Source organism: Bufo gargarizans, chromosome 10 (assembly GCF_014858855.1).
Source record: "Bufo gargarizans isolate SCDJY-AF-19 chromosome 10, ASM1485885v1, whole genome shotgun sequence".
In the NCBI taxonomy this organism is placed as follows: domain Eukaryota; kingdom Metazoa; phylum Chordata; class Amphibia; order Anura; family Bufonidae; genus Bufo; species Bufo gargarizans.
This window is the reverse complement of record NC_058089.1, coordinates 88854178-88880564: the sequence shown is the minus strand read 5'-3', so window position 1 is coordinate 88880564 and position 26387 is coordinate 88854178. Positions and strand designations below refer to the sequence as shown.

At 43.6% G+C, this 26387-nt stretch overlaps 1 protein-coding gene across 1 annotated transcript in view; it reads left to right on the top strand.

The window, feature by feature from the left end:
• DNAAF1 (dynein axonemal assembly factor 1) overlaps nucleotides 1-26387 on the top strand; it is a 52391-nt gene that overhangs the window by 9233 nt on the left and 16771 nt on the right. The window contains exons 5-10 of the mRNA XM_044270167.1: nucleotides 116-282; nucleotides 10161-10282; nucleotides 10750-10916; nucleotides 11844-12155; nucleotides 15102-15208; nucleotides 24533-24607. Of these exons, the coding sequence (XP_044126102.1) occupies nucleotides 116-282; nucleotides 10161-10282; nucleotides 10750-10916; nucleotides 11844-12155; nucleotides 15102-15208; nucleotides 24533-24607 (950 nt within the window). The remainder of the gene's footprint in view (nucleotides 1-115; nucleotides 283-10160; nucleotides 10283-10749; nucleotides 10917-11843; nucleotides 12156-15101; nucleotides 15209-24532; nucleotides 24608-26387) is intronic.

The following is a 26387-nucleotide window of genomic DNA, read 5'->3' as shown; positions in this document are numbered from 1 at the left end:
CCAAAGGAGCTGTGAAAAATGAAAGGCGGAATCTGATTGATTGCTATGGGCAACTAAGCTACTGTAGTTTCCCTTTACGCCAGTTTGATAAATCTCCCCCGTTGTTTGTTTCCAGCTTGTCTTCCAGTTCTGAACACTCTACAGATCTCTCACAATCAGTTACAGACCGTAGAAGATGTGCAGCACCTACAGCAGTGCCACAGCATTAGCGTCCTTGATTTATCTCACAATAAACTGGATGATCCTGCCGTAATTGACATCCTTGAGAAGATGCCAAACTTGGTAAGTTGTCCTAGAGGCAAGTACCGTTCATGCACAGGTGACTTTCAGTACCAGGCGTCTGTGAGACATGTGCCTTTGGTTTGTCGTATGGTTCTTTTCTTTTACCAGCACTTGGAAGTACTTCTTAATTTTGGAAAGTCACTGGTATCATGGGGAATCCAGTGAGATTTTTGATGGACTTAAATTTTTTTTAATTCAAAGAGGAATCTTTTAAAGGGCACCTGTCAGCAGTTCTGTCCCTATGACACTGGCTGGCCTGTTACATGTGCCCTGAAGACATCTGTGTTGGTCCTATGGTCATATGTGCGCGCATTGCTGAAAAAATATTTTAACATATGCAAATACGGTTCTAGGAGCAACGAGGGCGTTGCCGTTACACCTAGATGCTCAACTCTCTCTGCAACTGTGATTAACAGGGCCACGTGTGATGGTGTTTTCACTGTCTGGTCCTGTCAATCAGAGTACAGAGGGTGCGGCAGTTGCAGAGAGAGCAGAGTCTCTAGGTGTAATGGCAACGCCCCCATTGCTCCTAGAGGCTCATTTGCATATAATAAAACATCATTTTTCTCTGCAATGCGGACACACATGAACATGGGACCAACACAGATGCCTTCAGCTGCCAAGCGCACATGTAACAGGTCAGCCAGTGTCATAGGGACAGATCTGCTGACAGATGCCCTTTAATTAAAAAAAACTTTTGCCCACTTTATCCGACTTCTGTGTTGTGGAAAAAGCGAAAAAGTTGCTTTAGAAATATGGTGTTCATTCTAAGCATTGTATTTCTTGACAACTGGCATCAATACATTGATAAATCTTCCCCCAATAGCCGCCTCACACTAATATACCGTATATATATTTATAGATAGATAGATAGACGTATATACAGTATGTATGTTCCGCGATCACTGAAAAACGCAACCATCGATTTCAACTAAACTTGGTATACACATCCCTTGCTACCTGGAAAGAAATCTTGTGGGGGTCATACGCCCCCCACAGCAGCTGCATGGAGTTTGTATGCGTCAACTGTTTTTGCTACACACATATTGCTCTGTAACTCATCGATCAATTTCTACTAAACTTGGTGCACATATCACTTACTATCTGGGAAAGAATACTGTGGAGGTAACATGCCGGTACACAATGAGTTTCTGTCTGTCTCTCTGTTCTTTATGCGCGACCAAACGACTGGACCGATCTTCACCAAATTTGGAACACGTGTACATCAGGTGTCCGGGAAGGTTTGAAACCGGGTCTCAGATTTCTAGGACGTACCAATACAGGCCTGCGAGTCTTTCTCTTCATATCCCAACTGCCATACACACGGTAACATGACCCTTATCAGCCAATAGAAGCTCGCAGGCCCTTAGTCTCCACATACACACAGTTTTACTCCAGGTTTCCATTTTTTACCCAGCCATTTTTCTTCACTGCTGTAGGTCAGCTTTAGGCTAGGGTACACGACAACAATAAGTCACACAACTGCACTGCTACATGTGTCGCGCAATTTTTTTTATAATGATAGTCCACGGTGTTGCACTGCGACATGTGACATGCTGCGACGCGACAGTCACAGAAAAATCCATCTTGGATGGATTTTTTGCAACGGTCATGTCGCAGTTGCAGCATGTCACATGTCGCAGTGCGACACCATAGACTATTATTATAAAAATTGTTGAGACAAATGTCGTTGTGTAGCCCTAGCATTAATGGGGCAGGGCGCTGTGGAGGTCACTGTTAAAGAGGCGTTCACTGTAGATATTACTATTAGGGGGCAGGCCGTTGTGGAGGTCATTATTAAAGGGGCAGACACTGTGGAGGTCACTGTTAAGGGGGCAGGGGCCACTATTTAATGGGCAACTGCTGTGGAGGTCAATGTTAAGGCAGCGGGGTACTGTAGAGGCCACTGTTCAGGGGGCGGCCCCTGAGGAGGTCACTGTCAAGGGAGTGGGGTGCTGTGAAACTCACTGTTAACCACTTCAGCCCCGCTAGCTGAAACCCCCTTCATGACCAGAGCACTTTTTACACTTCGGCACTACACTCCTTTCACCGTTTATCGCTCGGTCATGCAACTTACCACCCAAATGAATTTTACCTCCTTTTCTTCTCACTAATAGAGCTTTCATTTGGTGGTATTTTATTGCTGCTGACATTTTTACTTTTTTTGTTATTAATCAAAATGTAATGATTTTTTTGCAAAAAAATGAAATTTTTCACTTTCAGCTGTAAAATTTTGCAAAAAAAACGACATCCATATATAAATTTTTCGCCAAATTTATTGTTCTACATGTCTTTGATAAAAAAAAATGTTTGGGCAAAAAAAAAAAATGGTTTGGGTAAAAGTTATAGCGTTTACACACTATGGTACAAAAATGTGAATTTCCGCTTTTTGAAGCAGCTCTGACTTTCTGAGCACCTGTCATGATTCCTGAGGTTCTACAATGCCCAAACAGTAGAAAAACCCCACAAATGACCCCATTTCGGAAAGTAGACACCCTAAGGTATTCGCTGATGGGCATAGTGAGTTCATAGAACTTTTTATTTTTTGTCACAAGTTAGCGGAAAATGATGATGATTTTATTTATTTTTTTCTTACAAAGTCTCATATTCCACTAACTTGCAACAAAAAATAAAAAATTCTAGGAACTCACCATGCCCCTCACAGAATACCTTGGGGTGTCTTCTTTCCAAAATGGGGTCACTTGTGGCGTAGTTATACTGCCCTGGCAATTTAGGGGCCCAAATGTGTGAGAAGTACTTTGCAATCAAAATGTGTAAAAAATGGCCTGCGAAATCCGAAAGGTGCACTTTGGAATATGTGCCCCTTTGCCCACCTAGGCTGCAAAAAAGTGTGACACATCTGGTATCGCCGTACTCAGGAGAAGTTGGGGAATGTGTTTTGGGGTGTCATTTTACATATACCCATGCTGGGTGAGAGAAATATCTTGGCAAAAGACAACTTTTCCCATTTTTTTTTTATACAAAGTTGGCATTTGACCAAGATATTTTTCTCACCCAGCATGGGTATATGTAAAATGACACCCCAAAACACATTCCCCAACTTCTCCTGAGTACGGCGATACCAGATGTGTCACACTTTTTTGCTGCCAAGGTGGGCAAAGGGGCATATATTCCAAAGTGCACCTTTCGGATTTCACCGGTCATTTTTTACACATTTTGATTGCAAAGTACTTCTCACACATTTGGGCCCCTAAATTGCCAGGGCAGTATAACTACCCCACAAGTGACCCCATTTGGGAAAGAAGACACCCCAAGGTATGTCGTGAGGGGCACAGCGAGTTCCTAGAATTTTTTTTTTTTTGTCACAAGTTAGCGGAAAATGATGATTTATTTTTTTTTCTCTTTTTTTCCTTACAAAGTCTCATATTCCACTAACTTGCGACAAAAAATAAAAAATTCTAAGAACTCGCCATGCCCCTCACGGAATACCTTGGGGTGTCTTCTTTCCAAAATGGGGTCATTTGTGGGGTAGTTATACTGCCCTGGCAATTTAGGGGCCCAAATGTGTGAGAAGAACTTTGCAATCAAAATGTGTAAAAAATGGCCTGCAAAATCCGAAAGGTGCACTTTGGAATATGTGCCCCTTTGCCCACCTTGGCTGCAAAAAAGTGTCACACATCTGGTATCGCCGTACTCAGGAGAAGTTGGGGAATGTGTTTTGGGGTGTCATTTTACATATACCCATGCTGGGTGAGAGAAATATCCTGGCAAAAGACAACTTTTCCAATTTTTTTATACAAAGTTGGCATTTGATCAAGATGTTTATCTCACCCAGCATGGGTATATGTAAAATGACACCCCAAAACACATTGCCCAACTTCTCCTGAGTACGGCGATACCAGATGTGTGACACTTTTTTGCAGCCTAGATGCGCAAAGGTGCCCAAATTCCTTTTAGGAGGGCATTTTTAGACATTTGGATCCCAGACTTCTTCTCACGCTTTAGGGCCCCTAAAAAGCCAGGGCAGTATAAATACCCCACATGTGACCCCACTTTGGAAAGAAGACACCCCAAGGTATCCAATGAGGGGCCTGGCAAGTTCATAGAAATTTTTATTTTTCGCATAAGTTAGCGGAAATTGATTATTATTATTTTTTTTTCTCACAAAGTCTCACTTTCCGCTAACTTAGGACAAAAATTTAAATCTTTCATGGACTCAATATGCCCCTCAGCAAATACCTTGGGGTGTCTTCTTTCCAAAATGGGGTCAGTTGTGGGGTGTTTGTACTGCCCTGGCATTTGAGGGTCTCCGCAATCATTACATGTATGGCCAGCATTAGGAGTTTCTGCTATTCTCCTTAGGCCTATTGCACACGGCCGTTTTTTTTCCCATTTACTGGCCGTTTTTTGCATTCCGTATACGGTCCGTATACGGAACCATTCATTTCAATGGTTCCGCAAAAAAAACAGAATGTACTCCGTATGCATTCCGTTTCCGTATTTCCGTTTTTCCGTTCCGTTTTAACATAGAACATGTCCTATTATTGCCCGCAAATCACGGTCCGTGGCTCCATTCAAGTCAATGGATCCGCCAAAAAAACTGAACACCTATGGAAATGCATCCGTATGTCTTCTGTTTCCGTTCCGTTTTTTCCTGAACCATCTATTGAAAATGTTATGCCCAGCCCAATTTTATCTATGTAATTACTGTATACTGTATATGCCATATGGAAAAACGGAACGGAAAAACGGAACAGAAACGGAAACGCAACGGAAACAAAAAACGGAACAACGGATCCATGAAAAACGGACCGCAAAACACTGAAAAAGCCATACGGTCGTGTGCAATAGGCCTTATATTGAGCATACAGGTAATGAGATTTTTTTTTTTCGTTCAGCCTCTGGGCTGAAAGAAAAAAATGAACGGCACAGATTTCTTCATTCGCATCGATCAATGTGGATGAAAAAATCTCTGCCAAAAAAAAAAAATGGAGGGGAAAGGCGTCTGCCAGGACATAGGAGCTCCGCCCTACATCCATACCCACTTAGCTCGTATGCCCTGGCAAACCAGATTTCTCCATTCACATCAATCGATGTGGATGAATAAATCATTGCCGGGATTTTTATTATTTTTTTATATATATACAAAGTGTTTGCCAAAGCATAGGAACGCCGCCTTCTCCTCAGCTCGTATGCCTCGGCAAACATATCTGTTACTGCAGAGGAGAAAATCCCGTCTTGCAGCGCCGCATACACCGACTTGCGTGTAATCTGACAGCAGCGCAATGCTTCTGTCAGAATGCACATCGGTGCTGCAGCTAATCGATCGGTTGGTCCACCTGGAAGGTAAAAAAAAAAAAAAAAAAACAGGCCGCAACGCAATAATTTTATTAACTTTGCAACAGAGCATATAAACTTTAACTTTTTTAACTGAACATTAACCTGTTTGCTTACTGGTGTTTTTTTTTTTTTTTTTACCTTTTATAGAACAAACCTCTCCTTCCCCATGGGTCAATGTGCAAAGCGCAAATCGCCCAAAGATGTGGCGAAGTGCGTTATGCACTTTGTCCCAGGTGAAAGGAGACATTTGCAGCAGCTGTGTGAGTGAATGGGCCCTAATAGCCCTGTGTGCCTGTCCTGGTGAGATGATCCCTATGCTAATAGTGTACCTGTGAGTGGTACTTCCGGAAACACTCTCCAAAGCATAGGGCAGGGTGGTCAGGACAGTCAGGACAGAAATAGCGGGTGTCACGCCTTATTCCACTCCTGCTACAGACACGACATCTTTTTCGGGGTGACGGTTGGGTTGAGGTACCAGGAACGACATTGGGGAAATGTCGCTCGTGTAGACGGCTAACTACACTGGTGGATGGGGCCACGGAACCTCCTGGGTACAGGAGGTTCTCGATGATCTCTTCCTGAAATTTGAGGAAGGATCCAGTTCTCCCAGCCTTACTGTAGAGAACAAAACTATTGTACAGAGCCAATTGAATTAAATATACAGACACCTTCTTATACCAGCGTCTGGTTCTGCGGGAAACTAAATACGGAGACAACATCTGGTCATTGAAGTCCACCCCTCCCATGAGCAAATTATAGTCGTGGACTGAGAGGGGCTTTTCAATGACACGGGTTGCTCGCTCAATTTGGATTGTCGTGTCTGCGTGAATGGAGGAGAGCATGTAAACGTCATGCTTGTCTCTCCATTTCACCGCGAGCAGTTCTTCGTTACACAGTTCGGCCCTCTGCCCCCTTGCAAGACGGGTGGTAACGAGCCGTTGGGGGAAGCCCGCGCGACTAGTTTGTGCGGTACCACAGGCGCCAATCCGTTCTAGAAACAAAGGGCCGCACTTGTGTAAAAATTGTCCACATAAAGATGGTACCCCTTGCCGAATAAGGGTGACACCAAGTCCCAAACTGTCTTCCCACTGCTCCCCAGGTAGTCAGGGCAACCGACCGGCTCCAGGGTCTGATCTTTTCCCTCATAGATCCGAAATTTGTGGGTATAGCCTGTGGCCCTTTCACAGAGCTTATACAATCCCGGGCGCGCTTGCTTGGGATGTATTGTTTGAAGCCAAGGCGCCCGGTAAAATGTATCAGGGACTCGTCTACGCAGATGTTTTGCTCTGGGGTATACAAATCTGCAAATTTCAGGTTGAAATGGTCTATGAGGGGCCGAATTTTGTGGAGCCGGTCAAAATCAGGGTGGCCTCTGGGACGGGAGGCGGTGTTGTCGCTAAAGTGCAGGAAACGCAGGATGGCCTCAAAACGTGCCCTGGACATAGCAGCAGAGAACATGGGCATGTGATGAATTGGGTTCGTGGACCAATATGACCGCAATTCATGCTTTTTTGTCAGGCCCATGTTGAGGAGGAGGCCCAGAAAAGTTTTTAATTCGGAAACTTGGACTGGTTTCCACCGGAAAGGCTGGGCATAAAAGCTTCCCGGGTTAGCGGTGATAAATTGTGTGGCATACCTGTTTGTTTCGGCCACAACTATGTCTAAGAGCTCCGCAGTCAAGAACAGCTCAAAAAATCCCAGGGCCGAACCGATCTGAGCTGTCTCAACCCGAACTCCAGACTGGGCAGTGAAAGGGAAAACTACAGGTGCGGCTGAAGTTGGGGACTGCCAATCAGGGTTTGCCAGCACCTCAGGGATTCTAGGGGCTCTACGGGCACGTCTTTGCGGTGGCTGCGACGGGGTCACTACTGCATGTGCCACCGTACCAGCTTCAACTGCCCTTCTGGTGCTCGCTACTTCACCAGGTTGTACGGCAGTGCTGGTACTAGGTCCAGGGACGGCTGGGCTGCTGGTGTATGCCTCACCACGTAATCCGACAGCACCAGCCCCACTCTGCTGCTCTTGAAGCGGATCCTGCGCAACCTGTGGTCTAGCGACACGGGGCCGGGTACGCCTGGTGGTATCAGGGACCTCAGCCTCCTCATCCGACTGGGTCAGAAGCCTGTAGGCCTCTTCAGAGGAATACCCCCTGTTTGACATTTTGGGCAACTAAATTTAGGGGTATTCCCTGAGACTACCCAAGAAAAAAAAGCAAGCCTGTCTTACAAAGGGGAGGCTAGCGAAGTACCGGAGGCCGCTGCGGTTGATAAAAAATATCAAAACTGATTTTTTTATCGCCGCAGTGCGTGTAAAGTGAATGTACAGTGATCAAAAAAAAAATTTTTTCTGTCACTGCGGTGGGGCGGGCGTGGGCGAACGCACGTGTGGGCGACCGATCAGGCCTGATCGGGCAAACACTGCGTTTTGGGTGGAGGGCGAACTAAAGTGACACTAATACAATTATAGATCTGACCGTGATCAGTTTTGATCACTTCCAGATACTATAAAAGTACAAATGCTGATTAGCGATACGCTAATCAGCGAATAACGGACTGCGGTGCGGTGGGCTGGGCGCTAACTGATCGCTAAACTACCTAACCAAGGGGCCTAAACTATACCTAAAACCTAACGGTCAATACCAGTGAAAAAAAAAAAGTGACAGTTTACACTGATCACTTTTTTCCTTTCACTAGTGATTGACAAAGGGGTGATCAAAGGGTTAATTGGGGTGCAGGGGGGTGATCTGGGGCTAAAGTGTGCTGTTTGGTGTACTCACTGTGTAGCCTGCTCCTCTGCTGGATCCAACCGACGAAAAGAACCAGCAGAGGAGCAGGCAGCCATATAACAGATCATATTTACAAATATGATCTGTTATCTGGCACTGTGATTGGCTTTTTTGAAAATCATCAGCTTGCCAGCCGCGATCATTGGCTGGCAAGCTGATGACGAAATGGTCCTCTACGAAATGCCGGCCCGAACTGCGCGGGCCGCATAGCGCGTCATCTCGCGTCTCGCGAGATGACGCGTATATGCGTCGTTGTGCGTAGCGCTGCCGCCTCCGGACCGCACATCTGTTAGGCGGTCCGGAGGCTGTTAAAGGGGCGGGCTGCTGTGAAGGTTAAAGTTAAGGGGATGGGCTGCTGTGGAGGTCCCATTTTAAAGTGGCGGGGCACTGTGTGGGGTCAGTATTAAGGGGTGGGGGACTGTGGAGTTCTCTGTTAAAGGGGCGGGGTGCTGTAAAGGTCACTGTTATGGGGGATACTGTATCTTTTAAGGACACATACAGATGTAGCAGGGTTAACGCACAAACTCTTAACTCAAATTTCTTAACTCCCCGTGTTATCTTGAATGAAAAGCAATCGAAGGTGTTTGCTTAAAGCATTTAGTTTAGATAACACGTCTCATAAAGCATGAGTGTTAACTCTACTACATCTGTACAAACATTAAATGAAATAGACCCGTGCGAAGCCGGGTGCTTCTGCTTAGTATATTCTAAAATTGGCGGTCTGCTTCCACCATTTAAGGCCTATTGCACACGGCCGTTTTTTTTTCCCATTTACTGGCCGTTTTTTGCGTTCCGTATACGGTCCGTATACGGAACCATTAATTTCAATTGATCCGCAAAAAAAAAATGAATGTACTCCGTATGCATTCCGTTTCCGTATTTCCGTTTTTCCGTTCCGTTTTAACATAGAACATGTCCTATTATTGCCCGCAAATCACAGTCCGTGGCTCCATTCAAGTCAATGGATCCGCAAAAAAAACGGAACACATATGGAAATGCATCCGTATGTCTTCCGTTTCCGTTCCGTTTTTTCCTGAACCATCTATTGAAAATGTTATGGCCAACCCAATTTTATCTATGTAATTACTGTATATGCCATACGGAAAAATGGAACGGAAAAACGGAACAGAAACGGAAACACAACGGAAACAAAAAACGGAACAGCGGTTCCATGAAAAACGGACCGCAAAACACTGAAAAAGCCATACGGTCGTGTGCAATAGGCCTAATGGAAACTGGAAATATCTCTATGCACTGGGCTCCCCCTAGTGGTAACTGCAGAAAAATGCAGGAGGCAGGAATTCAGTGTAGGTATATTATCAATAAATCAGCAGCACAACTTGAGCCTCCACCTCAGTGGATTCATTAAATTGAAATCTAACGATGCTAGGAGTGTGAGGCTCCAGCCCACAGGCCTCAGTTAATGCACACTGAAAAACCGCAGCAACATTTCGACTATACAAAGTCTTTAGGAAGTCTTGCTTGCTTGATAAAGACTTTGTATCGTCAAAACCTCTGTGTTTGGTGAATAAAAACCTTATTGTTGCATTAGAAGAGGAGCGGTTTTACAGTGTGCACACCCCGTAGCAGTGGCGTTGTCTGCCTCCATGGTAAGTACGCCATTACTTTTTTTTTTATTACCCCAAGCAAATTCTTTCCAGTTTTCGGAAAGCCGTGCATCTTCAACTTTTTTCCTAGCTGTCTGCCGGAGATTCTGCGTGAATAATGTAAAATAACAAGAAGTCCACTTCTCCTCTCACATTAATTGCCATCATTCTGTCTTCCCCTGCAGCATGTATTAAACCTGATGCGAAATGAACTCATTAAGAAGATTCCTAATTACCGAAAAGTACTCACAGTACGGTTAAAAGGGTTAACCTATCTGGACGACAGACCAGTATTTCCAAAAGACAGGTAAAAATATATAGAAACAGATTTAAAACTGTGCTTTTAACAAACTTTGCATTAATCACTAGTACAGTGTATGTAAATGGGGAATAGCACTATTTCTGTCCATTATATGACTTGTATCTGGCATTTTTCTAGCAGTTTTACCTGTGTGCTTGCTGAATATCTAGTTTGCAGCCCTCAGACATGGTGGGCGGAGACTAGCTGCCATCCACTGTGCACAGAAAGTAGAGGAGAATCTGCATCCTAACTGTCTCACAGTCACTCAGAAGCAGGATAATGGAGAACATTACAGAGAAGTAGTGAGAGCTAGACGTTTCTCACTGATAAAACATATTACACAGTTTTTTTGTGATCACTTGTAGTATTGATTTATGAAAAGTTGTGTGAAAAGTTAGTGACCATTTGAAGCTCATTCAGTGCCAGAAAGAGAAAGGAGAACCAACAACTCTATGATTATATTCCTTTGACAGAGCATGTGCAGAAGCCTGGTCCAGAGGAGGCAGAGAAGCTGAAGCAGAGGAGCGAGATCGATGGGAGACCAAAGAAAGGAAGAAAATCCAAGATAGTATTGACGCTTTATCTGAAGTCCAAAGGCAAGCTGAGGAGAGAAAGCGCAGGAAGGAGATGGAAAAAGAAGGTATAAAACACTATAGATCCTAGAGGTGCATTTGCATATTGTAAAACTTCGGGGCACATTTATTAAGACCGGCGTTAAAGACGCCGGTCTTAATAAGCCCTATAGCTGGCGGTGGATCGCTAAAGTTATAAACAGTCATCGGCCTCTACATAACTTCAACGTATCCACCGCCGATTCTAAATGTAAGACTGCTTCCCTTCTGTCCTACATTTAATCCATTTAATCTTGAATGAGACGGGCCTGCCAGCCCGTCCCCTTCCCCGCCCGCACCCACTTTTTTAGACCTGGCGTGAGCAGGGATTAAGTTGCAGATTCTGCCGCAACATGATGTGCAACAGAATCTTGTGCCAGATATACACCATTTTTGTGGTATATATCTTGTCATAAATGTCCACCTTAATTTTTCTCAGCAATGCTGGCACAGGTGAACATGGGTCTGAGAGACATGCATTTAGCTGCCAAGCGCACATGCAGGAGATCAGCCAGTTTTATAGGTACAAATTTGCTGACAGATGTCCTTTATGGGGTTTTCCGGTAGCAGAATATTGATCAATATCTGATCATGGAGGTTTGTCACCCGGCATCCCTACGATGAACTGTTTGAAGAGGCCATGGTCTTCTCACAGCGCCGTACATTGTATAGTCGCTGTGCTTGGTATTGCAGCACAGATCCATTGACTTGAATGGGACTGAGCTGCACGTAGGCCATATGATCAATGAACATGACATCAGCAGGAGCGGACTGGTCATACATACTAGCAAGCAGTGGAGGTCTCAGAAAATGGACCCCTGCCAATGTTACATCAATAACATGTCTGAAGATGCAGGTGTCCATCATTACCTTTGCTTTATTTTAGTTAAAGGGGTCGTGCCACAAAAAAATACTCTACGTTTTGCATTATTCATATGTTGTCTTTTGTTGCTTAGGAAATCAGCAGATAGATAACTCAACAAACCATGAGGTGGAGGAGAAACACTGCAGAAATGAAGAGTCTCAAGAGAAGATCCAGAGATTCGTTGAGGAGACTTTAGAGGCTCATGAAGAGTTGACCACTGACATAAACAGTGACTGTCCAAGAAGTTCACATATACAGATTCTGGATGCTGATGAGCAGAAGCAGGTTCAGATATCTCCTGGCATGGATGCTGATCACCACACATTTACAGAAAGAGACCACAATGCTAGGAATAAAGACAAATTATGGCGTGTGGATACAGATTCTAGATATCTCATAAATGGTAAGCAGAATGATGACCAATGGGTGACTACTATAAAGATTTAATTTATAATACCCTAGCACATGCTATGAAAAAAGTCATTTTCAACATGAAATGGGATTGAGATTATTAATGCCTATGTACACATTTGCGGGCAATTTTATATTACATTGTACTCATTTTGAGCTAAAAATCATTTTTTTTCAGTTGGTTTTCATTAGAAATTTTGAACCCTTGTCTTTGTGCAGACCTGAGTTTCTCTAGTAGCATGATCTGAATCATCACTCTGTTCCGTCAGGCAACTCAGCGGACGGCTTCTTATCTCTTATCTCTTCTTATCTCTAAATCCCTTTCCTTGGTATCTGAGGAAAGGGATTTAGGGGTCATTATTTCAGAAGACTTAAAGGTAGGCAGACAATGTCATAGAGCAGCAGGAAATGCTAGCAGAATGCTTGGGTGTATAGGGAGAGGCATTACCAGTAGAAAGAGGGAGGTGCTCATGCCGCTCTACAGAGCACTAGTGAGACCTCATTTGGAGTATTGTGCGCAGTACTGGAGACCATATCTCCAGAAGGATATTGATACTTTGGAGAGAGTTCAGAGAAGAGCTACTAAACTACATGGATTGCAGGATAAAACTTACCAGGAAAGATTAAAGGACCTTAATATGTATAGCTTGGAAGAAAGGCGAGACAGAGGGGATATGATAGAAACTGCCTAATACATAAAGGGAATTAACAAGGTAAAAGAGGAGAGAATATTTAAAAGAAGAAAAACTGCTACAAGAGGACAAAGTTTTAAATTAGAGGGGCAAAGGTTTAAAAGTGATATCAGGAAGTATTACTTTACTGAGAGAGTAGTGGATGCATGGAATAGCCTTCCTGCAGAAGTGGTAGCTGCAAATACAGTGAAGGAGTTGAAGCATGCATGGGATAGGCATAAGGCCATCCTTCATATAAGATAGGGCCAGGGGCTATTCATAGTATTCAGTATATTGGGCAGACTAGATGGGCCAAATGGTTCTTATCTGCCGACACATTCTATGTTTCTATTATCTGACCTTATAAACACTCATTATAGCTCAATTATTATCTTACTGATAAGAATGTTACTTAAATAAGTGTTTATGACTTTTTAGTAATTTACAGATCAGGGTTCTGAGATGACCGGCACAATGTGAAAGTAAAAAGTACGACTCACACAGCTAGAAAAACCAGTTAATCTTTTGTGACAGAACTGCTCAATATTTTTAATAAAGGCCAATTAAAAAATTATTTTTAGCCCAAAATGAGTAAAATGCAATCATAAGAAAATTGCCCCCGAAGGTGTACATAGCCTTTAAAGTACCAAACAAAGCGACAAATCAGAAATGCCCAAGTTTATTAAAGGTGCCCATAGACCTTTAACTGTTGGCCAAATGTTTGATGTCCTCATACACTTGGCCAAGTGTGTATGGGGAAAGATAAGAAAGCCGCTTCCAGATACCTCTGGTGGCAGCTTATTTCCTGGGAGGACATAAGAATCAGGCTTTGAAATTCAACATGCTCGATCCTTCTGTTCCCTGATATAGGGCTGCCAGTGTCACTCTGCAAGGAGACGCACCCACAACTGGTAACACCCATCTGGACCTTCACTGCAAACTGCTAGTAATTCAGTCCTTACATCTAGCAGGAATAATAAAGGAATGGCACATTATAGCATCATAAGAACAGATGCTCCAGATTTGTTATTAAACAGGGAATGCAAGTAGCTACTAAAATAACAAATCACTGAAAATGTCAATACTAAGGGCATGGTCCAAAATTATTTACTGAAAGTAGAGCCCTATCTTAAATTGTAACCTTTATTCTAATCAAATTAAAGCCCCCAATAAACCTAAGTCAGTGGAGAAGAAACTAGACGTGAGGGTGACTACCAAGTTCATGGGAGTACAACCATATAAGATACTGTTATGCCTTGGGACAAAATAGCCATGATGTCACATCCACAACTTTATAAGGATCCACCACTATCCGCCACGAAAAATAGCTTTACTCCCAATCCGACACAATCTTGTCGGGAATGTGATCCATCCAATTCACCCTTTTCTATGTCAGGTTAGAAGCTGGTAACGCACAATGGTTGCGCCTATGTGGTCAAACATTCTTCTTCTTGAGTTAGTCTTTTATCCCAGTCGGGTCATAAGCTCTTGGTGCACGGTGATTGTGCATATGTGACAAGGTGTTCTTCTTCTATTGGTCCTAAGAGCAGACAGGTCCGTAGGTGATAGCCTTCACTTATTAGGCGTGGGGGTCATAGGACTGGTAACCTTTTTGCTGACAAACTTTCCCTGCCTAAAAGAGGAGTAATCGGCCTGAAAGGGACGGCCCCACTTATCAGTGGTTTTCCCTATTGCTAAATCACCCTTCCTACAATAGTAGAGTTCTGACGCGTTTCCCCTGTGCGTTTAAGACACTGGTTCATAAGCGGACTACCGCCTGGTGGTAAACATCGTATAGTGCCCACATAAAGATGTGTGGTGTGGCAAGTAGTTTAAAGATAGGGCTTTACTAATGACTAAAATAGACATGTCAGGAGAGGTTATGGGTCCTTCTTGTAGACCATGCTCACCTTTCTGGTCTGCGGCATGATGAGAAGAGTCTCAAATTTATACTGCTAATTTGTCCCACATCGCTGTTTCCACCAAAATATGGTGTAATCTGCTTAGTTTGTGTGGGCCAAAGTGTGAACCCGGTTTTAGGGTTTTGTGGCGTTTTTTGAGTCAAAGTCAGAAGGAAATGAAAAAACATAAAGGAAAGACATCTACTTCTATCTGCTGGATCCACTTCTAGTTTTGGCTAGAAAAACCTATGTCTGAGGTGTGTTTTTTTTTTTTTTGCAGAAACAGTGCCATTGATGTTGTGCTTCCTCTCTAGTGTATGCTCATCCATATTCTCGATCATCAATTTCCCTTTATTTTGTCCTTAGACTCACAGGAGGAGATGAACAAGGAAGGTTCTCTGACCACCGGACTGGTTGATGCTGAAGATCTAGAGATTGTTCCTCTGAACACCACAGAAAAGCTGTATATCGATGTATGTGAGACTGACTACACACTCCCCTAAATATCGGCCATCGTGCTTCCTTTCAACGCCCTGTAAAGTATACACTACTACAGAACTGGATACTTTAGCATTTACCTAATGTAATGTTATCAGATTTACTTTAGCAATGTGAAGAACATAGTAGTGAGAACTAGATTGAATTTAACATCTCCAATGTTCAGAGGGGGGAGAATTATTAAAAGCTACAGTATGTACACCTTTGGGGGGAGGGGATTTTTTTTATTATTGCATTGTACTCATTTTGAGCAATTTTTTATTTTTATTTTTTTATTTATTTTTTATGAATATGGCATCCTTTTTTCTGTACAGAGCTGAGGGGCTGTAGTAGAAGCCTCTGGATTTTCTCTCTTTTTCGTCAGTTGGAGAGCTGACGGGCTCCTTATCTCTGATCATTGACATTATAAACACTCATAGCTCAGTTCTTATCTTACTGATAAGAATGTGTCTTAAATAAGTGTTTGAGCCTTTAGTAGTTTAGAGATAAGGTTTATTAGACCACCCCAAAGTGAAAGTTAAAGTACCAGTCACACAGCTAGAAAAACCAGTTAACCCTTTGTGACAGAACAGCATAATATTTTTAATAAAGGCCAATTGAAAAAAATTAGACAAAGACTGGCACGCTGCCATGTTTCAGCCTTGACCCTTGTGTGCCGGAGTGAGAGGCGCCTAATTTATTAAGAGGCACATGCCTAAATAATAAATTACTGCAAGAAAATTTAGACAAGCACATCCAAAGTCACAGGTGCACATCCATAAAGCTAACATACAAACAGAAAACAATACACAGCAGCACACTGTTAGACATGCAAACAATAGAATTAGGGAATATTCTGGAGTACAGTGGTACTATACATGAAGGATGGAAGATCTTCGCACACATTTTTGATCAAACGTGTGTCGGGCCCATCTGCCAACGTCAAGGTGGCTTCTGCAGATGGGTACCTAACACTAACAGGACTGCCTCTCCTGGGCCTAACCTAAGCCTACAATGTTCACGACGGTGTAGAAACCAGCTATATTTATACTTTATTTAGAAGCCCTGGGCAGATGGGTGGGGAGTGCTCAATATAAAGGAGGGAGCTACTCTCCAAACATACTACAAGAAAATTTAGACCTGCACATCCAAAGTCACAGGAGCACATCCATAAATGTAACGTACAAACCGCACACTGTTATACATGCAAACAATAGAACTAAGGATTATTCTGGATTACAGTGATACTATACATGAAAAATGGAAGCTCTCTGCACACATTTTTGATCAAACGTGTCCGGCCCATCTACCAACGTCTGCAGATGGGTACCTAACACTAACAAGGTAGCCTCTCTTAGGCCTAACCTAAGCCTACAATGTTCAGGGCGGTGTGGGAACCAGTTATATTTATACTCTGCTGAGAAGCCCTGGGCAGATGGGCGAGGAGTGCTTAATCTAAAGGAGGCAGCTACCCTCCAAACACACTGTAAGAAAATTTAGACTAGCACATCCATGGTCACAGGTACACATCCATGAAGCTAGCATACAAACAGCAAACAAAATATGCCCTGAACATTGTAGGTTTAAGTTACACCCAGGAGAGGCAGTACTATTAGTGTTAGTTACCCATCTGCAGAAGCCACCTTGATGTTGGTAGATGGAAACACGTTTGATCAAAAATCTGGGCACGAAGAGCTTCCATGTTTTCATGTATAGTAGGTATAGAACCACTGTAGTCCAGGATAATCCATAGTTCTATTGTTTGCATGTATAAGAGGGTGCTACCATATTTTGTTTGCTGTTTAAATAATAAATTAGGTGTTCTATGGCATTCTGTGCGCCAAAAACTCATTTTTATGCCATCTAGGGATGATAGACTTGAGCTATAACTTGACACCAGTTTCTGGTGTAACAAAAGAGTGACCGAGCATTCGTAAAATGTAGAACCTTTATTGAGATGAGATAAAAATCCACAGCGGGAAAAACGGTACCGCTTACGTGTTTCCACCGACACAGAGGTCTTAGTCGTGCCGAGGGAGTGGTGTATGGATTCATAGGCAGTCCATAGACTTTCTATCAATCCATATGCAACTCGCTCTGTTCTTCGTGGAAAGCCATACAGACATGAAGAGGCATGGCGCAGAGCAGAGTGCTTTTGCCAGCTAAATTTAGTGAGAAGTCTTCAAGACCCCAAACAATCAAAACTTCAGAACATTGTAAAAATTATCGATTATCCTTTAATTTTCATTCATTGTGAAACATTTCTCCAAAGCCCCTTCAATATTAAAGCGGCACTGAGCTTTCAACCAACTTTGCATTAATCATTAACCACTTACCGCTACTCTAACGCCGAAAGGCGTCATCTCTGCGGCGCTCCCAGGCTACGCTAACGCCGATTGGCGTCATCTCGCGTGAGCCGAGATTTCCTGTGAACGCGCGCACACAGGCGCGCGCGCTCACAGGAACGGAAGGTAAGCGAGTGGATCTCCAGCCTGCCAGCGGCGATCGCTCGCTGGCAGGCTGGAGATCCGAATTTTTTAACCCCTAACAGGTATATTAGACGCTGTTTTCATAACAGCGTCTAATATACCTCCTACCTGGTCCTCTGGTGGTCCCTTTTGTTAGGATCGACCACCAGAGGACTCAGGTAGGTCAGTACAGTCGCACCAAACACTACACTACACCCCCCCCCCCCCCGTCACTTATTAACCCCTTATAAACCCCTGATCACCCCATATAAACTCCCTGATCACCCCCCTGTCATTGATCACCGCCCTGTCATTGATCACCCCCCCTGTCAGGCTCCGTTCAGACGTCCGCATGATTTTTACGGATCCACGGATACATGGATCGGATCCGCAAAAAGCATACGGACGTCTGAATGGAGCCTTACAGGGGGGTGATCAATGACAGGCGGGTGATCACCCATATACACTCCCTGATCACCCCCTGTCATTGAGATCACCGCCCTGTCATTGATCACCCCCCCTGTCAGGCTCCGTTCAGACGTCCGTATGATTTTTACGGATCCACGGATACATGGATCGGATCCGCAAAAAGCATACGGACGTCTGAATGGAGCCTTACTGGGGGGTGATCAATGACAGGCGGGTGATCACCCATATACACTCCCTGATCACCCCCTGTCATTGATCACTTCCCTGTAAGGCTCCATTCAGACGTCCGCATGATTTTTACGGATCCATGGATACATGGATCGGATCCGCAAAACACATGCGGACGTCTGAATGGAGCCTTACAGGGGGTGATCAATGACAGGCGGGTGATCACCCATATACACTCCCTGATCACCCCCCTGTCATTGATAACCCCCCTGTAAGGCTCCATTCAGACGTCCGCATGCGTTTTGTGGATCCGATCCATGGATCCGTAAAAAATCATGCGGATGTCTGAATGGAGCCTTACAGGGGGGGTGATCAGTGACAGGGGGGTGATTACCCTGATCACCCCCTGTCATTGATAACCCCCCTGTAAGGCTCCATTCAGACGTCAGCATGCGTTTTGTGGATCCGATCCATGTATCCATGGATCCGTAAAAAATCATGCGGATGTCTGAATGGAGCCTTACAGGGGGGGTGATTAGTGACAGGGGGGTGATCACCCTGATTACCCTGATCACCCCCTGTCATTGATAACCCCCCTGTAAGGCTCCATTCAGACGTCAGCATGCGTTTTGTGGATCCGATCCATGGATCCGTAAAAAATCATGCGGATGTCTGAATGGAGCCTTACAGGGGGGTGATCAATGACAGGGGGGTGATCAATGACAGGCGGGTGATCACCCATATACACTCCCTGATCACCCCCTGTCATTGATCACCCCCCCTGTAAGGCTCCATTCAGACATCCGCATGATTTTTTACGGATCCATGGATACATGGATCGGATCCACAAAACACATGCGGATGTCTGAATGGAGCCTTACAGGGGGGGTGATCAGTGACAGGGGGGTGATCACCCTGATTACCCTGATCACCCCCTGTCATTGATAACCCCCCTGTAAGGCTCCATTCAGACGTCCGCATGCGTTTTGTGGATCCAATCCATGTATCCATGGATCCGTAAAAAATCATGCGGATGTCTGAATGGAGCCTTACAGGGGGGGTGATCAGTGACAGGGGGGTGATCACCCTGATTACCCTGATCACCCCCTGTCATTGATAACCCCCCTGTAAGGCTCCATTCAGACGTTCGCATGCGTTCTGTGGATCCGATACATGTATCCATGGATCCGTAAAAAATCATGCGGATGTCTGAATGGAGCCTTACAGGGGGGGTGATCAGTGACAGGGGGGTGATCACCCTGATTACCCTGATCACCCCCTGTCATTGATAACCCCCCTGTAAGGCTCCATTCAGACGTCCGCATGCGTTCTGTGGATCCGATACATGTATCCATGGATCCGTAAAAAATCATGCGGATGTCTGAATGGAGCCTTACAGGGGGGGTGATCAGTGACAGGGGGGTGATCAGGGAGTCTATATGGGTGATCACCCCCCTGTCATTGATCACCCCCCTGTCATTGATCACCCCCCCCCCCCCCCCTGGTAAGGCTCCATTCAGACATTTTTTTTGGCACAAGTTAGCGGAAATTTTTTTTTGTTTTTGTTTTTTCTTACAAAGTCTCATATTCCACTAACTTGTGTCAAAAAATAAAATCTCACATGAACTCACCATACCCCTCACGGAATCCAAATGCGTAAACATTTTTAGACATTTATATTCCAGACTTCTTCTCACGCTTTAGGGCCCCTAAAAAGCCAGGGCAGTATAAATACCCCACATGTGACCCCATTTCGGAAAGAAGACACCCCAAGGTATTCCGTGAGGGGCATATTGAGTCCATGAAAGATTGAAATTTTTGTCCTAAGTTAGCGGAAAGTGAGACTTTGTGAGGAAAAAAACAAAAAAAAATCAATATCCGCTAACTTATGCAAAAAAAAAAAAAATTCTAGGAACTCGCCATGCCCCTCATTGAATACCTTGGGGTGTCTTCTTTCCAAAGTGGGGTCACATGTGGGGTATTTATACTGCCCTGGCTTTTTAGGGGCCCGAAAGTGTGAGAAGAAGTCTGGGATCCAAATGTCTAAAAATGCCCTCCTAAAAGGAATTTGGGCACCTTTGCGCATCTAGGCTGCAAAAAAGTGTCACACATGTGGTATCGCCGTACTCAGGAGAAGTTGGGGAATGTGTTTTGGGGTGTCATTTTACATATACCCATGCTGGGTGAGAAAAATATCTTGGTCAAATGCCAACTTTGTATAAAAAAATGGGAAAAGTTGTCTTTTGCCAAGATATTTCTCTCACCCAGCATGGGTATATGTAAAATGACACCCCAAAACACATTCCCCAACTTCTCCTGAGTACGGCGATACCACATGTGTGACACTTTTTTGCTGCCAAGGTGGGCAAAGGGGCACATATTGCAAAGTGCACCTTTCGGATTTCACCGGCCATTTTTTACAGATTTTGATTGCAAGGTACTTCTTACACATTTGGGCCCCTAAATTGCCAGGGCAGTATAACTACGCCACAAGTGACCCCATTTTGGAAAGAAGACACCCCAAGGTATTCCGTGAGGGGCACGGCGAGTTCCTAGAATTTTTTATTTTTTGTCACAAGTTAGCGGAAAATGATGATTTTTCTTTTTTTTTCTTTTTTCCTTACAAAGTCTCATATTCCACTAACTTGCGACAAAAAATAAAAAATTCTAGGAACTCGCCATGCCCCTAACGGAATACCTTGGGGTGTCTTCTTTCCAAAATGGGGTCACTTGTGGGGTAGTTATACTGCCCTGGCAATTTAGGGGCCCAAATGTGTGAGAAGAACTTTGCAATCAAAATGTGTAAAAAATGCCCTGCAAAATCCGAAAGGTGCACTTTGGAATATGTGCCCCTTTGCCCACCTTGGCAGCAAAAAAGTGTGACACATCTGGTATCGCCGTACTCAGGAGAAGTTGGGGAATGTGTTTTGGGGTGTCATTTTACATATACCCATGCTGGGTGACAAAAATATCTTGGTCAAATGCCAACTTTGTATAAAAAAATGGGAAAAGTTGTCTTTTGCCAAGATATTTCTCTCACCCAGCATGGGTATATGTAAAATGATACCCCAAAACACATTCCCCAACTTCTCCTGAGTACGGCGATACCAGATGTGTGACACTTTTTTGATGCCAAGGTGGGCAAAGGGGCACATATTCCAAAGTGCACCTTTCGGATTTCACCGGCCATTTTTTACACATTTTGATTGCAAAGTACTTCTCACACATTTGGGCCCCTAAATTGCCAGGGCAGTATAACTACGCCACAAGTGACCCCATTTTGGAAAGAAGACACCCCAAGGTATTCCGTGAGGGGCATGGCGAGTTCCTAGAATTTTTTATTTTTTGTCGCAAGTTAGTGGAATATGAGACTTTGTAAGGAAAAAAGATAAAAAATAAAAAATCATCATTTTCCGCTAACTTGTGACAAAAAATAAAAAATTCTAGGAACTCGCCATGCCCCTCACGGAATACCTTGGGGTGTCTTCTTTCCAAAATGGGGTCACTTGTGGCGTAGTTATACTGCCCTGGCAATTTAGGGGCCCAAATGTGTGAGAAGTACCTTGCAATCAAAATGTGTAAAAAATGGCCTGCAAAATCTGAAAGGTGCACTTTGGAATATGTGCCCCTTTGCCCACCTTGGCAGCAAAAAAGTGTCACACATGTGGTATCGCCGTACTCAGGAGAAGTTGGGGAATGTGTTTTGGGGTGTCATTTTACATATACCCATGCTGGGTGAGAGAAATATCTTGGCAAAAGACAACTTTTCCCATTTTTTTATACAAAGTTGGCATTTGACCAAGATATTTTTCTCACCCAGCATGGGTATATGTAAAATGACACCCCAAAACACATTCCCCAACTTCTCCTGAGTACGGCGATACCAGATGTGTGACACTTTTTTGCAGCCAAGGTGGGCAAAGGGGCACATATTCCAAAGTGCACCTTTTGGATTTCACCGGTCATTTTTTACACATTTTGATTGCAAAGTTCTTCTCACACATTTGGGCCCCTAAATTGCCAGGGCAGTATAACTACCCCACAAGTGACCCCATTTTGGAAAGAAGACACCCCAAGGTATTCCGTGAGGGGCATGGCAAGTTTTTAGAATTTTTTATTTTTTGTCGCAAGTTAGTGGAATATGAGACTTTGTAAGAAAAAAAAATAAAAATAAAATCATCATCATTTTCCGCTAACTTGTGACAAAAAATAAAAAGTTCTATGAACTCACTATGCCCATCAGCGAATACCTTAGGGTGTCTACTTTCCAAAATGGGGTCATTTGTGGGGTTTTTCTACTGTTTGGGCATTGTAGAACCTCAGGAAACATGACAGGTGCTCAGAAAGTCAGAGCTGTTTCAAAAAGCGGAAATTCACATTTTTGTACCATAGTTTGCAAATGCTATAACTTTTACCCAAACCATTTTTTTTTGCCCAAACATTTTTTTTTTTATCAAAGACATGTAGAACAATAAATTTGGCGAAAAATGTATATATGGATGTCGTTTTTTTTGCAAAATTTTACAGCTGAAAGTGAAAAATGTCATTTTTTTGCAAAAAAATCGTTAAATTTCGATTAATAACAAAAAAAGTAAAAATGTCAGCGGCAATAAAATACCACCTAAATGAAAGCTCCATTAGTGAGAAGAAAAGGAGGTAAAATTCATTTGGGTGGTAAGTTGCATGACCGAGCAATAAACCGCTAAAGTTGTGGAGTGCCGATTTGTAAAAAAGGGCCTGGTCACTAGGGGGGTATAAACCTGTGGTCCTTAAGTGGTTAATACAGTGTGTGTACATGAGGAATAACACTATTTCTGGCCACTGTATGACTTATCTGGCATTTTTATCTACTTGTATCTGTGCTTGCTAATATCTAGTTTGCAGTTCTCAGAGATGGTTTCTGGAGACTAGCTGCTGTCCAATGTACACAGATAGTAGAAGAGAATCTCCTTCCTAACATTCTCACATCACAGTCACTCAGATGCAGTCCCAGGATAATAGAAGACATTAGAAGTTGAGTGAAGTGAGTGAAGCACTTGTGCTGAGCTATAACCTTCCTATGAAGCTATGCAGTCCCTCATTATCTGCGCCTGTCTCCTCTGCTCCTGCTCACCCCTCCCCTCACCCCTGTCCATAGACTTGCATCGACATGTGTAATATGATCCGACTGCAGAGATGATCCATCCAGGATGGGAAATATGCATTTTTTAAAGTGAAAAGCGGGGTGGGTGGGGGGAGCTGGTACACAGCAGATAATAGGAGAACCAGACATTTCTCACTGATAAAACCTATTACAAAGTTTCTTGTGGTCGCTTGTACTATTGATTTATGCAAAATTGTGTGAAAAGTGACCATTTAAGCATTATTGGGGTCATTTATCAAACTGGTATAAAGTAAAACTGGCTTATTTGCCCATAGCAACCAGTCAGATTACACTTTTCATTTTCCAAAGGAGCTGTCAAAAAAGAAAGGTGGAATTTGGTTGCTATGGGCAACTAGGCCAGTTCTACTTTACATCAGTTTGATAAATGACCCCATATGATTCAATTTTTTCATTATGTCTTTTTCATGTTATGTTGCTTTTTTTACATCTAGATTTATGTAGATTTTCAGTACAGGGTCGACAATAAAAATATACAAGAGGAGTGTGAATTCACCCATTGAGCCCTTTTACATGGATTGATGCCCAGGCAATTATTGGGTATGATTTAAACATTCCCGATAATTGCCTGATCATGAATGGAGATGATATGTGTTTACCTACATGATCGCTCGCCCTCCTCCAAATACATTTTTTGCCAGATGATTTTATGTGCCCCATAAAAGATGTGATCATCCGATAAACGAGGCTTTGCTTGCTCATCATGTGATCTGCAGCACATAAAGAATGGGCGATTATCGGGAACCAGCATTTGCACCAGAGCTATAATTGCCCTGATCCTCAGCCCATCTGAAAGCGCCTTTAAATATTTTCTTCATGAGATTACTGTACAATGTCTTGTGTAAAGATTAGGATTAAAGTGTAACACTTCTCAGAATACAAATCACAACAGTAATCTCCTAATCTCTGGGGGATTTCCTCTGCAGATCTGTACTCAAATCGTAAACTCTTAATGATAATGAAGGATGTAACCCAAAATCAGTGCAAGATCTGTAATGCATTTACAATATGGCCAGGTTTTACCGATAAACCATCTCTGCTGTGTTACATAGCTTTAAGGGTAATATTTTTCTCCCTAATTGTTTATTGTACAGGATTTGCCAGATTTAGAAGATGTGGACCTTAATGAGCTGCCCCCAGACATGAAGGAGAACATCCCTACTAATAAGGTGAGTATTACTTTTGGAGATTTCACCTTTTGAATGTGTGAAAAGATAAGTCTTTCCTCGGATGTCTACACAAAATTATAGAGTTTCTAATTACTCAGCTGACTTGATATGTACTGATGGAAAGATTACAGGACAAGGAGGGTTCCAGCGTGCATTAAAGAGCATCTGTCAGCAGATCTGTCCCTATGACACTGGTTGACCTGTTACATGTGCGCTTGGCAGCTGAAGACATTGTGTTGGTCCCATGTTCATATGTGCCCGCATTGCTGAGAAAAATGATGTTTTATTATATGCAAATGAGGCTCTAGGAGCAATGGGGGCGTTGCCATTACACCTACACCTAGAGTCTTATTGCAACTGCCGATCCTTCTCGATTATGATTGACAAGGCCAGATAGTGAAAACGCCCCCGTCAATCAAAGTGAAGAGGGCGTGGCAGTTGCAGAGAAAGTGGAGCCTCTACTTGTAATGGCAACGCCCCCATTGCTCCTAGAGGCTCATTTGCATATATTAAATCCATTGTGCTGCAATGGACAATAATCTCCTATCCCCCTGATCACTAAAAAAGGGGCCCCAAGTTCTTCCTCTCTGCGTGACTATAGTTAGAGGAAGAGTTGAAATATCAAACATGTGACCACCGCTCCATGCAATCTGTGGGCCCAACACAAACCGCCAAGTGCGTCCGGTGGGTAGGTGATAAATGTCCATTGTGGCACAACCCCTTTAGCTAATGTAAAATATAAGGGTTCAGTATGTTCACACGGCAGACCTTTCATGCGGATTTCGATTTGTATCCAACCCTGAAATCCCCATGTCTCCAGCGTCTGATTTCAGTGGGAGTCCGTGCCGAATTTTTCACTCTAGGTTTTAAATTTGTGTCATGAAAAAAAGAAAGTAATGTCACATCTTGATGTGGAATCCATATATGAAATCCACTAAGCAAGCGTCTCTGGATAGCAGCATGTGAATTAGTAACATTGAATGAGGCCAATATGTCTGCGGCTCTGCGGCACATCATGTATTTTCTGGGGAAGTTACATTAAGGCTCCATTCACACGTCCGCAATGTGTTTTGCGGATACACGGAGCCACGGATCCGCAAAACACGGAAAGCGGCAATGTGCGTTCCGCATTTTGCGGACCACACATTGCCGGCACTAATAGAATATGCCTGTTCTTGTCCGCAATTGCGGACAAGAATAGGACATGTTCTATTTTTTTGCGGAAACGGAAGCACGGATACGGAAGTGCGGATCCGCAAATCTGGATGCGGACAGCACATTCCGGCCCCATTGAAAATGAATGGGTCTGCACCCGTTCCGCAAAATTGCGGAACAGATGCGGATCCATTTTGCGGACGTGTGAATGGACCCTAAAACTGTCTGGCTGTGGTGTCCTCGTCCCCTTCCACTAAGTCCTTTCTACTTTTTAAAGGGGTTTGTCTCACTTCAGCAAGTGGCATCTATCATGTGGAGAAAGTAAATACAAGGCTTACTAATGTATTGTGATTGTCCATATTGCTTCCTTTGCTGGCTGGATTCATTTTTCCATCACATTATACACTTCTCGTTTCCATGGTTACGACCACCCGGCAATCCATCAGCAGTGCCGTGCTTGCACACTATAAAAGGTGCTGGCCTCTCTGGTAACCCAGACTGCGGGAGTGCGCATAGGCATATGCTTTTTCCCTGTAATGTGCAAGCACGGCTGCCATTGCTGGATTGCTAGGTGACCGTAACCATGGAAATAGGGAGTGTATCATGAAATGGAAAAATAAATGAA